This window comes from Hyperoodon ampullatus (genome assembly GCF_949752795.1).
Source record: "Hyperoodon ampullatus genome assembly, chromosome: 5".
NCBI classification, from domain to species: Eukaryota; Metazoa; Chordata; class Mammalia; order Artiodactyla; family Ziphiidae; genus Hyperoodon; species Hyperoodon ampullatus.
Window position 1 is genome coordinate 123909508 of NC_136918.1, and position 15599 is coordinate 123925106.

General features: G+C 34.1%; 1 protein-coding gene across 4 annotated transcripts in view; it reads left to right on the forward strand.

Annotated features, from left to right (window-relative positions):
* NCAM2 (neural cell adhesion molecule 2) overlaps positions 1–15599 on the forward strand; it is a gene marked incomplete at both ends in the record, with an annotated part of 481818 nt that overhangs the window by 417299 nt on the left and 48920 nt on the right. For all 4 annotated transcript variants that reach the window (XM_079704995.1, XM_079704996.1, XM_079704998.1 and 1 more), the window contains 2 exons: positions 12976–13095; positions 15357–15478. In XM_079704995.1, coding sequence (XP_079561121.1) covers positions 12976–13095; positions 15357–15478 — 242 coding nt within the window. The remainder of the gene's footprint in view (positions 1–12975; positions 13096–15356; positions 15479–15599) is intronic.

Genomic DNA, 15599 nt, shown 5'->3' on the forward strand with positions numbered 1-15599 from the left:
TTTTTAAAAATAATCTTGTAGTTTCCCAATAGTTAAAAGATATTTTAACATCATTTCAAATTACACTTTAAGATTTTTATTCCATGTTTGAATCCGTTACTTATAGTTGCCTGAATGAAACTGGATTTCCCTCCACATGTCGTACTATTCAGTTTCACAATTTTAGAAATAATTTAAAATAATCATTACTTAGTGTTAGATCTAAGCTGCTACAGATTTTTAAAACAATAAGCTCCAATGATTTTTTAAGATTCTTTACAATAAATATTTTTTTATGATTATACAATTTCCAACATAAATATGCCTAAATAAAAAAGGCTATCATTTCTAAGTGGCTATATTTCACATGGTGAAAGGCAAAAGAGAAATTGATTGCAAAAATTATCTGTCTATGTTAAACACAAGTGCAATAAGCTCTTATGAATTGAAAAAAAAAGGAAAAAAATGTAATCCACAGTAATTTCATATTTTACACTTCTGCACAATAGGCAAAAGTGACTGGTAAATGTCTCTTTTCTAAAGTGAAAGGATTAAGAATCAGAACTATTAATAATCAGATTGTTTAATCTGATTTGCTCTGAATTCTCATTATTGCATCTTGCTGTAAATATAATGTGCTCCTGTGAACTAAAGGAACAATCACTGAGTTGTATCAAGCTTATAGTGATGAGAATTTATGAAGATCATCAGCACGGATTTACATTGTTCATTCAGATGAGAATCCAGGAATACGGGAATAAGTAAAATATTCCAAGAAAGAGGTTGTGCCCTCTAAAAGCTTAGGTTAAATCTTGAAATGCATATACAGAGTTATCATTTTTATTAGTTTATAGTTTTTATTTTTATATGTATTTAATGTCTTTGAGAAGAGATAATACATTTTCCTCATGTTCAGGTTTATGAGGACTTTTTAGATTCCTTGCTTACAAGTGATTTTCTGTACTCTGGTTTTACAGGCTGGGATACACGTGTGGGACAATACAAAGATTTAACTTTAAGATAGAATCCAAGCTTTGCATTTCTTGGCTGGTTGATCTTCTGAGCCTCCATTTATTTATCTATGAAATGTAGAGTACACCCAAACTGGCCAAGTCTAAGTATTCAGTGACACACCATCAAATGGGAATTGAATGGTGGACTTTTTGCACAGGCAAAAAGTTTTACTTGGAGAAGTAAAATGTGATTTAATTATTCAGCAACACAAGAAGAGACTCAATAAATTAGTGATAAAGGATAACAACTGTAGATTTAACAAGTGTCCTTTATTGAATCATTTTTTTTCCTTTTTTTTTTAACATCTTTATTGGAGTATAATTGCCTTACAATGTTGAGTTAGTTTCTGCTGTATAACAAAGTGAATCAGCTATATGTATACATATATCCCCATATCCCTTCCTTCTTGTGTCTCCCTCCCACCCGCCCTATCCCACCCCTCTAGGTGGACACAAAGGACTGGGCTGATCTCCCTGTGCTATGCAGCTGCGTCCAACTAGCTACCTATTTTACATTTGGTAGTGTATATATGTCTATGCTACTCTCTCACTTCATCCCAGCTTACCTTTCCCCTCCCTGTGTCCTCAAGTCCATACTCTATGTCAGCATCTTTATTCCTGCCATGCCCCTAGGTTCTTCAGAACCATATATTTTTTTATAGATTCCATATATATGTGTTAGCATATGGTATTTTTTTTTCTCTTTCTGACTTACTTCACTCTGTATGACGGTCTCTAGATCCATCCACGTCTCAACAAATGACCCAATTTCATTCATTTTTATGGCTGAGTAATATTCCACTATATATACGTGTCACATCTTCTTTATCCATTCATCTGTTGATGGACACTTAGGTTGATTCCATGTCCTGGCTATTGTAAATAGTGCTGCAATGAACAATGTGGTACATGACTGTTTTTGAATTGTGGTTTTCTCAGGGTATATGCCTAGTACTGGTATTACTGGGTCATAGGGTAGTCCTATTTTTAATTTTTTAAGGAAGGTCCAGACTGTTCTCCATAGTGGCTGTATCAATTTACATTCCCACCAACAGTGCAAGAGGGTTCCTTTTTCTCCACACCCTCTTCAGTATTTATTCTTGGTAGATTTTTTGACGATGGCCATTCTGACCAGTGTGAGTTGATACCTCATTGTTGTGTTGATTTGCATCTCTGTAATGATTAGTGATGTTGAACATCCTTTCATGTTTGTTGGTAATCTGTATATCTTCTTTGGAGAAATGTCTATTTAGGTCTTCTGCCCATTTTTGGATTGAGTTTTTTGTTTTTTTGATATTGAGCTGCATGAGCTGCTTGTATATTTTTGGAGATTAATCCTTTGTCAGTTGCTTCAATTGAAAATATTTTCTCCCACTCTAAGGGTTGTCTTTTGTCTTATTTATGGTTTCCTTTGCTGGGCAAATGCTTTTAAGTTTCATTAGGTCCCATTTGTTTATTTTTGTTTTTATTTCCATTTCTCTAGGAGGTGGGTCAAAAAGGATCTTGCTGTGATTTACCTCATAGAGTGTGCTGCCTATGTTTCCCTCTAAGAGATTTATAGTGTCTGTCCTTACATTTAGGTCTTTAATCCATTTTGAGTTTATTTTTTGTGTATGATGTTAGGAAGTGTTCTAATTTCATTGTTATACATGTAGCTGTCCAGTTTTCCCAGCACCATTTGTTGAAGGGGCTGTCTTTTCTCCATTGTATATTCTTGCCTCCTTTATCAGAGATAAGGTGACCATATGTGTGTGGGTTTATCTCTGGGCTTTAAATCCTGTTCAATTGATCTATATTTCCGGTTTTTTTTTTTTTTTACCAGTTCCATACAATCTTGATTACTGTAGCTTTGTAGTATAGTCTGAAGTCAGGGAGCCTGATTCCTCAAGCTCTGCTTTTCTTTCTCAAGATTGCTTTAGCTATTTCGGGTCTTTTGTGTTTCCATACAAATTGTGAAATTCTTTGTTCTAATTCTGTTAAAAAATGACATTGGTAGTTTGATAGGGATTTCATTCAGTCTGTAGATTGCTTTGGGTAGTATAGTCATTTTCAAAATGTTGATTCTTCCAATCCCGTAACATAGTATGTTTCTCCATCTGTTTGTATCATTTTAAATTTCTTTTAGCAGTGTTGTATAGTTTTCTGCATACAAGTCTTTTGTCTCCTTAGGTAGGTTTATTCCTAGTAATTTTATTGTTTCTGTTGCAATGGTAAATGGGAGTGTTTCCTTAATTTCCCCTTCAGATTTTTCACCATTAGTGTATAGGAATGCAGGAGATTTCTGTGCATTAATTTTGTATCTTGCTACTTTACAAAATTCATTGATTATCTCTAGTGGTTTTCTGGTAGCATCTTTAGGATTCTCTGTGTATAGTACCATGTTATCTGCAAAGAGTGACAGTTATACTTCTTCTTTTCCAATTTGGATTCCTTTGATTTATTTTTCTTCTCTGGTTGCTGTGACTAAAACTTCCAAAACTATGTTGAATAATAGTAGTGAGAGTGAGCAACTTTGTCTTGTTCCTGATCTTAGAGGAAATTGTTTCAGTTTTTCACCACTGAGAATGATGTTGGCTGTGGGTTTGTCATACATGGCCTTAATTATGTTGAAGTAGGTTCCCTCTATGACTACTTTCTGGAGAGATTTTATCATAAATGGGTGTTAAATTTTGTCAAAAGCTTTTTCAGCATCTATTGAGACTACCATATTGTTTTTATCCTTCAGTTTCTTAATATGGTGTTTCACATTGATTGATGTGTATATATTGAAGAATCCCTGTTCTCCTAGGATAAACCCCACTTGATCATAGTGTATGATCCTTTTAATGTGCTGTTGGATTCTGTCTGCTAGTATTTTGTTGAGGATTTTTACATCTATGTTCATCAGTGATATTGGCCTGTTGTTTTCTTTTTTTGTGACATATTTTTATGGTTTTGGTATCAGGGTGATACCAAACTCTTCAAAATTCTTCTATATTTTGAAGAGTTTGAGAAGGATAGGTGTTAGCTTTCCTCTAGAAGTTTGATAGAATTCACTTTTGAAGCCAACTGTTCCTGGACTTCTGTTTGTTGCGAGATTTTTCTTCACAGTTTGAATTTTAGTGCTTGTGATTGGTTTGTTAATTTTTTCTATTTCTTTCTGGTCCAGTCTTGGAAGGTTGTGCTTTTCTAAGAATTTGTCCACTTTTTCTAGGTTGTCCATTTTATTGGCATATAGTTGCTTGTAGTAATCTCTCATGATCCTTTGTATTTCTGCAGTGTCAGTTGTTCCTTCTCCTTTTTCATTTCTAATTCTGTTGATTTGAATCTTCTCCCTTTTTTTCTTGATGAGTCTGGCTAATGGTTTATCAATTTTATTTATCTTCTCCAAGAACCAGCTTTCAGTTTTATTCATCTTTGCTATCATTTCCTTCATTTCTTTTTCATTTATTTCTGATCTGAACTTTATGTTTTCTTTCCTTCTGCTAACTTCGGGTTTTTTTGTTCTTCTTTCTTTAATTGCTTTATGTGTAAGATTAGATTGTTTATTTGAGATGTTTCCTGTTTCTTGAGGTAGGTATGTGTTGCTCTAAACTTCCCTCTTAGAACTGCTTTTGCTGCATTCCAGAGAGAGGACCAGGTTTTGGGTTGTCGTGTTTTTGTTGTCATTTGTTTCTAAATAGTTTTTTATTTCCTCTTTGATTTCGTCAGTGAGCTCTTGGTTATTCAGTAGTGTATTGTTTAGCCTCTATGTGTTTGTATTTTTTACAGTTTCTTTTTTTCCTGTAATTGATATCTAGTCTTATATCATTGTGGTTGGAAAAGATACTTGATATGATTTCAATCTTCTTAAATTTACCACGGCTTGATTTGTGACCCAAGATATAATCTATCCTGGAGAATGTTGCATGAGCACTTGAGAAGAAAGTGTATTCTGGTGTTTGTGGATGGAATGTCCTATAAATATCAATTAAGTCCATTTGTCTAATGTGTCATTTTAAGCTTGTGTTTTCTTGTTTATTTTCATTTTGGATGATCTGTCCATTGGTGAAACTGGGGTGTTAAAGTCCCCTACTATGATTGTGTTACTGTCAATTTCCCCTTTTATGGCTGTTAGCATTTGACTTATGTATTGAGGTGTTCCTACGTTGGGCGCATAAATATTTACAATTGTTATAGCTTCTTCTTGGATTGATACCTTGATCATTATGTAATGTCCTTCTTTGTCTCTTGTAATAGTCTTTATTTTAAAGTCTGTTTTGTCTGATATGACAATTGCTACTCCAGCTTTCTTTTGAGTTCCATTTACATGGAATATCTTTTTCCATTCTCTCACTTTCAGTCTGTATGTGTCCCTAGGTCTGAAGTGAGTCTCTTGTAGAGAGCATATATACAGGCCTTGTTTCTGTATCCATTCTGCCCATCTATGCCTTTTGGTTGGATCATTTAATCCATTTCCATTTAAGGTAATTATCAATGTGCATGTTCCTGTTAAAATAAAATAAAAATAAGAGAGCAACCAAACCAATAAACAAATCCACCAGTAATAACAAGGTCTAAAAACTAAACTAAGATAAACATAAAAAATCAGAAACAAATCAGTCCAGAGAGCAAACCCCAAGTCTACAGTTGCTCCCAAAGTCCACCACCTCAATTTTGGGATGATTCATTGTCTATTCATGTATTCCGCAGATGCAGGATACAGCAAGTTGATTGTGGGATTTAATCCACTGCTCCTGAGGCTGCAAGGAGAAATTTCCATTTCTCTTCTTTGTTTGCACAGCTACTGGTGTTCAGCTTTGGTTTTGGTCCTGCCTCTGCAGGCAGGCTGCCCTCAGGCATCTGTTCTCCACAGAGACAGGAGGGGGGGTAAAGCAGTGGCTGATTAGGGGGCTCTGGCTCACTCATGCCAGTGGTAGGGAGGGGTACTGAATGCGGCATGAGCTTACATGGCAGAGGTCTGCATGACGTTGCACCAGCCTGAAGCACGCTGTGTATTGTCCCGGGGAAGTTGTCCCTGGATCACGGGACCCTGACAGGGGTGAGCTGCACAGGCTCCAAGGGGTGGGGCTGGGTGGATAGTGACCAGTGCTTGCACATAGGATTCTTGGTGGCAGTGGCAGCAGCTTTAGCATTTCATGCCCATCTCTGGGGTCTGAGCTGGTAGCTCCAGCTCACGCCCATCTCTGGAGCTCCTTAAGATGGTGCTCTGCCTTCTGTGGGCAGACAAGGTAGGAATCCCCTCTCCTTGTGCACACCAAAACCATGGTCTCTTGACTCTTAGGCAGGTCCAGAATTTTTTCTGGACTGCCTCCAGGCTAGCTGTGGTGCACTAACCCCCTCAGGCTGTCTTCACATAGGCAACCCCAGTCCTCTCCCTTGGGGCTGACCTCTGAAGCCTGAGCCTCAGCTCCCAGCACCCACCCACCCCGTCAGCTGAGCAGACAAGCCTCTCAGGCCGGTGAGTGCTGGTCAGCACTGATCCTCTTTCTAGGAATCTTTCTGCTTTGCCCTCTGCAACCCTGTTGCTACGTTCTCCTCCATGGCTCCAAAGCCTTCCCCAACACCACCCCCCATCTCCACCAGTTAAGTGGCTTCCTAGTGTGTGGAAACTTTTCCTCCTTCACAGCTCCCTCTCAGAGGTGCAGGTCCTGTCCCTATTCTTTTGTCTCTGTTTTGTCTTTTATCTTTTGCCCTACCCACATATGTGGGGAGTTTCTTGCCTTTTGGGAAGTCGGAGGTCTTCTGCCAGCATTCAGTAGGTGTTCTGTAGGAGTTGTTCCACATGTAGATGTATTTCTGTAGAGGAAGGTGATCTCCATGTCTTACTCCTCTGCCATCCTGAAGGTCCCCCCCAAATCAGTTTTTCAAATGACTTTTTGTTTAGCATATATTTTTATGTCAATTCAAAAACTCTTTATTGACTCCTCATTCTGCATTTGAAATATCTAGGCTTTGTGATGATTGGAGATAACATATATGATACGTATGATGTGTGTTCTGCTCATAAGATACTTACAATAAAATCTTCTCACAGTGCAACATTCAAATACAAAAATAGGGGGCACAATCAATAACAAAAAAATATTTATAAATATTATTAAGAGGTTAAATAACTAAAATGAAGCTTAGAGTTTTTATAGTCATGGTACAGAGAGGAGTATTTAATTACAAAAGCTTAACTTATGCTCCCTGACAAAAAAACAAAAAAACAGAAAACAAAAAAGCTTATAACATAAAAAAGAATGTTGTTCATATAGACATTTTGAGAAATTAGCATATTTGTGAGTGAAAAATAATATTCTGATTACTTTTAACATCAAGAGATTTCACGGGTATTTTATAAAAACCTATTGTTTTAGATTATAGAAGAAAAATTTTGGTAATTATATATCTCTCATATTTTACATACTAAGTGGATTTAAAAAAAATCAATTGCACTCCCCTTAGATGAATAATTTCTATTTGATAACAAATATTATATTTTAAATTTTAAAAGTATGATTAGTTTATGAAAATAATTTTGATGGAACTTTTCTCTTTTCAAATCAAGGTTTTTACAAAAAGAGTATATTTCAGGAAGAAGCCATTTAATTTCAAGGGACAACAAGTACTTCTGTGTAAAATCTTGCATCAGTTAAAACTAAATATTAAATGACCATATTGTTTTTATGCATAGTTTATACTCTGATGAAAAAGAACATAAATAGAAATATAGTAAAGAAATAATTATGAAGATTCAGAAATGATGAGCTGTGATTTTAAAATAGTGTCATTAATATATTGAATAAAAGCCCCACACAAACAGCACATAATCATCTGGTTCATTTTTCTTTCTACTGTTCATCAAAATATATATTCATATGAATTATTTATTACAAAAATATATCCACAAATGTTATTTATATTATAATATATATTTATACAAGTTCTATATTATGATCCATAAAAGTCTCCAAGGTACTTTTAAAAAGGTGAGATCATATTCTTTTGCAAATAATGGAATCTTGAAACACAGTATAATTTGTACAAAAATAAAAATTTATATTTTCAAAATAAATGAAAATACAATTGAACGGAGATGATTATTTACATAAACTGCTTAAGAAAACTTAACGACACTTTTCATTAATAATGAAACTATCCCTGAATTCATTCTTATGTATGTAAAGAATAACTGGAGTCAAAGTATTAAAAAATTCTACATTAGCAATAAAAAGGTAAAATTTTACTTTTATTTTTTTTATGCCTATTGCAAACTTCTGCAGAAAGGAGTCAGAATTCTCTCCCTCAAAAAGAAAGCTTTTTTAATCTCGTTTTAATTGTTTAGAGAACAAAAGCTGAACTTTGGGGATTTCATTATGTTTTCAGATTTATCTAAGGAGATTAACAACAAGTGTAATTTCGAATGATCACTTCTATCCTAGACAAGCTTTGTGATTTCCCATAGCTATCTGACATGTTTCACAGTTCTTGACAACCTGAACAGTTTCGTTTTAGGTGGATGATACAGCAGTTCTACATCGAGGGAGTCCTTATCTCCCTACATTGAATGACAGGAAAAATGCATGGAGACATCTGGTGTTTAAGAGAGTTAAGAAAACATGGCTAAATTTAATCTCACTTTAGACCTTTGCTCAGCATAATTAGTTTGTAAATATGTAACTTATTTTGCTCCAAGAGTTGTAAATATTCTGTAGCCTCTGCTTCTCTTGACAGCCAAATGGAGGAATGTACAATTCATTATCTGATCAAACTAAACTTATTTTGTTCAACTTCTTTTAATAAAGTTTGATTCCCTTCTTAAAGAGAGAATACAACTTCAGATTTTTCTCTAGTAATATAATTTCCATACTTGTAAAAATAATGTTTAAAAAGTTCCTATTTCCCTTTCATTTGCCAGTTAAAATGTCATTGTTTTTATGCATTTCAGTATTTTGCTGTACTTTTTACATTTATAGCCAGGTGACAAAATGGCCATTTATGAAACGTAATTATATTTAAATCAAACAGAAACATTATATTAGTGAGGGAAATTAGCTTTTTTATAGAACCTGTCCTGTTGCCATGTCAAAGAAAAATTCATTATTGTTTATAATTTTCAGAAGAATTGCAGTATGGTTTCCAAATCATGCTGACTGAATATAAATGTGAAAGACCTTAATGTACGCTATTTGTCCTTAGAGAACTTTTAATGGTTTTTAATCTAGACCTACTTTCACCTAATTTTTGAGTTTGAATTTCTAATAAATTGTAGAGAAACAACCCATTCCCACACCTTACTTTGTGGTTCTGTTGTTCTATTGTATGGACACATTTGGGGAAAGAACGTCTTTAATTAACTCACTTCATAATTTGAGGTGCTCTATTATAGAGTACACAAAATTTGTGTTTCAATTGGTGGTTTGCTTTCAAGCCCTACCTTGTGTATTCAGAAACCCTATGTTTGGTAATATGCCAGTAAATTATGGATGATTTCATGTATACATCCTCTCATTAAAGAAAGGCAAGTCAAATTACAGACGTAGGCTTTGCCTCCCCTGAATCTTTTCCTTTCCCTCTCTTTAAATTAGTCCCAATTTATGGAGTTCTTTCTATTTCACACAGTAATCTTTATGTTCACACAATGTTAATAAGCCTCATAATAAGGGTTATTGTACCAAAACCTTTAGAGTCAGAACTCAAAAACAGACTGATTTCTTGTATATCACTTTGTAAAACTGGCATTAATGGGCTTATTTCCACATCTCTCCCCTATAATTTGGAAGGTCCTCTATAAGGCCTCCCTCATCCACTTTACGTTTAAGTGTTTTAGCCCAATATTGTAATAACGGCTCAGTCATCATTTTGCCCTCTTTTCTCCTCTCCTCGGCAAACTGCCCTGCTGTGAAACTCAGTCAGTAAAGAGGAGACTCTTGACACAGAACAGAAAAATAAAAGGAAACATGGGGAAAATCAGTTCTGACTTGATCAGAACGCAATTAAAGAAATAGGTTTCCCCTTGGCAGAGGTAGAGGGACACCCAAAACTCACAATCCCTATGAAATGCTAGAGAAAGAGGAATGCTGGCAATCCAAGCCAGAAAGAGGTTTTACTAGAATCACTCAGATAATTCAAGTAAAATATGGAGTTGCTTTGCTTTGTGTTTGTGTGTGTGTGTGTGTGTGTGTTGTTTTAATTGTTTAATCCAAGTAATTTCCTCAATCTTCCTTGATTTGATCTGCTCTGATACTTTGATATCTCTATTGTTATGCATTTTTAACCTAAAAAGATGAAGAGTCTGATCTCCACACTTCTGATGAAATGAAGAATTTTATTTACAATTAAAATTGTGTGATTTAAATTCTGTTGCTTTACTTGTTTGATTACATAAAGACAAACAATTGAATCTAAGCATTACCAGTTCCACACAGCTGAGTTACAGTCTATCTCATGATATTAAAACGATGGTAACAGCTGCATCTTTACATCATAGAGTATGGAGAGGCATGTCACATACCAAAGTTATCTGTAGCAGTAAAAGCATCTGTGGCAAACTCTCATATATTCTTGTGTAACCTACTCTCTGTATAGATTATCTGTGTAAATGTTAAGATTTATAAGTATCACTAAAACTATTTTGCCTGAAAACATAAAATATTTTTCCATTAAACAGAAAGTTAAAGATGAATAAATTTTAGATGATCCATTATTTTGTATCATTTCACAGTCTGTAGATAATATCCCCACTTGCATAAATAATTGATATACAGGGGTGATTATTTCATGAATCACAATTTTTTATCTATACCTTCTTTCAACTTATTTTTATACTTTGTTTCTATTACATTTAATAAAAATGTCTTTTTAGAAATTGAGAGACCACCTCAGTCCTAAGACTTGGTTGAATCTCAGTCAGTGGTGGAATCTGGCCCAGAGCCACATGACTTCTTTCATGAGACTAAAGTCTGCATCACTAAGTGTCTTATTACAAAGGTTATTGCAGTCTGGTTACTTCCTGCTGGTGTCTCTCATATGTCCATGCTACATCAAGTCATTCTTCATTAGGGTAAAGAAGAGGATGATCAGATACAAACTACTCCATGACAGTATTTATTGTCCAACGGCCCAAGCATTTTTGTTACAAGTCCTGAAGAATAAACACACTTTCATAAGGCATTAATTTCTGCAGGTCTAGCTCACTTTGGCTTTAAATTTGCTATATTTATTAACTGATTAAATGATAAAATATGATGAATTTTTTAACTCTTGAATTCCTTCGTATGCTGACCTTGAGCAGAAGCTTTCTCTCTTAAGGTCAATAGGATTCCAACTTCTTAGCATTTTAGCTGCCTAACTCTTAGTTTGATTCCCTCTCCCTTTCCATAATCTTCATGACCATCATCATCTGTCCACTAACGGTCTCTCCATTGTAGTCGTCTTCTTTTCTTGGGCTGATATTATGTATTTTACTGACTCCAGGACAACTGGGTTTGGATTTCCTGAAAAAGCTCACAGGTTGTTAGCTTGTCAGAACTAATTGAATTCATGTCTTAATTTTCTGATTTACCTTGCAGCTTCTAATCAGTTGTATTTCCCTGCCAATCCGTTTTTCCCCAGTTGGCATCCTTAACTTTGACACCATGTGTTTTTATCTGAGGCTTGACAAGGCCATGCACTCTCAAAAGCAAGTTCAGTTTTCTTACAAGGTAGAGAAACTGAGAAATACAAACATAAATTTAACTAATTGGAAATGTATCCTTTCTAATGATTTTGAAACATCTGTACTAGATTAAATAAGGTCTGGTTGATATCTGAACCATATTTTTGCCATTAATATTTATCTGGTATATATGATAATATTAGGGAAAAGAAGGGAGCACAGGAAGTATCAAAACAAATTCATGAAGTGTTTTCATTCAACATAAAATGAAAAATGTTATTTAGTGAATATATATTAATTATTAGAAACATGTTAATAATTTATATTGGAATTTTATTGACTGTGTATCATCTTCAGTCATTGTTCATGTTAATCAGTAGTCCTACAAACATGATCCTGATTACTTATGGTTTAATCTTTTATTTTATGATTGATTATGTCTTCTATTATGAATTGATCATCTGACTTTAAGTTATTATGTAAGCCAGACATAACTTCCTTTTGATTGTTCATCAAGGCATTGCCATTTCCACTAGTTAATTTTTGCCCTTTTTAGCAAAAACAGTAAGGATAGAAGCAACTATTGAATTTTGTTAGCTCCACCAAAGGAATTTGTAAAGATGCAAAATTTTGAAATCTGCAATTGTATTTAAAACTTTCTGGCAAATTAAAGGGATTGACACTCCCAAGGGATGTTTCTAATAAACTTTTATATCCCCGTACTTTTTCAGATTCTTTCTTCTCCTTTGTGTCATGTTGAATCCAGGCTTGGTATGGTATATAACTGAGAAGAAATTCAGAGAGAAAATACAAGAGATGACAAGCTCTAAGCTAGTGTTAAAAATAATTTAATTTGATTTGAGATTATTGAAAAAATGATTCACTATTACAGTAGTCAACTTAGTGACACTTCTTTGATGTGACTCAAACACCTTATACTGGAGGCCAGACTTCTAGATATTGAATTCTATATCTCCATTAACTTCTGTAGAAATCATCTATTTTGAGTAAGCAAAGTATTTGAGAATGCATGCTGTAAAGATGTTTTATTTAAATCCTTTTTTAAATTGAATATTAAAAAGACGAAAGAAAATATTTTACTTTCTACCTTGTGAGTTGTAAGTATCACAAAAGGAGCTACTAATTTTCTTCTTTGAAAGTTACTGCATGTGGGTGGAGAGCTAAAATAGAGATGAAGAAGAGGATTGTTTACAAATCATTGTCTTCTTATGTGTATTTCTTATTTTTTTCAGGTATTTCATGGAAAGATTTACAGTGATATTGTTCACTCAACTTTGTAATAGTTTGATTTGTTTTACTTATTAAAATGCATTAATCATAGGCATATTTTTTTTCTTTTAGCAATTGTTGTTTTGAGCAACCTGGAACCAAATACAACTTATGAAATCAGAGTTGCAGCTGTAAATGGAAAAGGACAAGGAGACTACAGTAAAATAGAAATTTTCCAAACATTGCCAGTTCGTAAGTAATCTTCTCTGTTTTGCTCTTTGTTGCTGTGCTCTTCACTTGCAAATTTAAGTGGAATTTTAAAATGCAGGGAGACATTTCAACACTTTGAGGAAGTGAATTATGTCCTTGTTGAAGTGGTTTCTGAAGATGGTGGCATCTCAGATTTATAAAAAGTAACATTGTGCTGGAGCAAGGGAAAAAGAAAAGTGCACTGCAATATATACAGTAAAATTGCTCTCAGGAAATTGTCCAATCAGGAAGGTGTCTTACTTATTCAGTCTGATTAATTAAATTGTAATGCTCAGACTGTATCCTGTGAGAGAGTAGAAAAGTATCTATGTAACATCTTTAATGTTCTAGTCTTTTGCTGAAGCATGACCATTGCCTTTATTCCATGAATTACATAGACCCTAAGTGTGAGAAAAAGGTATACTAAATTAAGCCACTGCAGTGGTGACTGCAGAAGAATAACTATTGCAGCCTCCTTGTTACTATACTGTTTTGGAGTGAAGTCAACTGCATTTACATGAAGTTAGATAGACTTAAAACAGTATAGATTTCCTTTATGTTGAATAAATTGTTTAAAAATGTGAGAAAACTTGAGTGTGACTAAACAAACGCCGTATAATCTATACATAACCCTGTCTATCATATACTTACATTAGGGTAGGAAAAATTGACAGCAATAATTATCTTATCCTAATTTGTGACCAGTTCTTTTCTGTTGGTTATCGTAAAATGTCAGATGTGTTTTCTTGTCTCCGTTCCTGATGCCAGTGTCTTTTTCAGTTCCTCTTTGTTATTATCACCAGGACGACTGCAAGTACATCTTGACTCCTAATCCTACTTTCAGACTAAAATGATTCTAGAACGACTTTGCCTTATTTAAATGGAGATCTATCACTTCTCTGCTTATAGTCCTCAGCAGCACCACCCTTCATAGTTTTTTCTCATATTCTCTTATTGAATTATTTTAAGCCATTATTGTACTGTTTTGTGGAGTAGTTTTAATTCATTTATTCAAAATACATTATGTTGCTTGTAAATCATGTCATGTCATAATACCTTCACACGAATTTAACGAACTTTAATGAACAATCACTGTATAATTTCTCCACTTACCTTATTTCTATATGGTTGTACTATATATACAAGGCTATTTTACAATTTACTTGCATGCCAACACTCTCAATTGTCATATTTCTTTAATGATTTGTCTTTTCTAAAATAAAATACTCACTTGCTTAAGTTTATATACACTGTATTGGAAATAAAGGTAATCTGCTGAGAAAAACCCCAGATTCTCTAGTTTGGGAGGCATGTCATCCTCTCCACTATATTCTGCTTAGTTTGTCTGTTTTGGCATTCCTCTGAGTAGGCCAGGTACTACAGTTTTCTGAAACCTTGCAAAGTAAATCATGTCCACTAAAAGTTTCTTAGTGTTACCTTATCATATCCATATCCATATCCATAGGGAATTGGAGTAAACAGAGGCAAAGTATGCCAGTGCATGCCCAAGGACATCACACGAGTGACACAGGACAGAGAATTCCCATTCCAAGTTGCCAAGCAGTGATGGCATCCTTCATATAGAAAATTCTTCCACTTCAGTAGATCCCTGTTCATATTAAAAATATTACAAATATCTTTATTATAAGACTATCTCCATATGAATAATAACTCTAAAAGGAAGTATTTTCATGAAACTAGAATTAAAAAAAAAAGAAAAAAGACAGATTTGAAACCCACCTATGGATTGGATACTACACAATTTCTTTGTTAAAATCTGCATCTAGCTGAAAACTGTTTATTAAAGCAGGTAACTAATTGCTAAGCTATTGTATTTCCTGGTAGGTATATATTTTATATAGTTTGATGACAATATATTTATATTCATAAATATTTACAAAATGTTTACAAACTATTTACATTAGAAAAAAATGAGAGTAGACTATTAATACAAGAAATAAAGTTGTACACTTATGTAATGTAATGAGTTCTATTCTCAGAGCATTTGCAATATAAACTTTATATTTAATTCTGAGTTTTCACAATTTTAGCATGATACTTCCAGATTTATGAATGTTTCTATTTCTTGGATGGGTAAAAAGAGGATCAGAGTTTAAATCACAAGAAAGGGCAAATAGAAAGTGATAAACCCAGGATAACATCATACATTTTGATTACATGACAGTGTTTTTTTACTTAAAATTCAGTTTCTCTACATATATGAGGTCTGTGCAAATATTAAGAATGTTGTATTGCATATATAGGTGAACCAAGTCCTCCATCGATACATGGACAGCCAAGCAGTGGGAAGAGCTTTAAACTCAGTATCACCAAACAGGATGATGGAGGGGCCCCTATTTTGGAATACATCGTGAAATATAGAAGTGTAAGTACCCTGTTTATTATCATTTTGCACAGTGTTTTCAAGTTGCATTAAATTTGCATTGAATTCATAGATATATCAGAAGTGAATGCATATTAGGTAACAACAATGATAACGTGTTTTC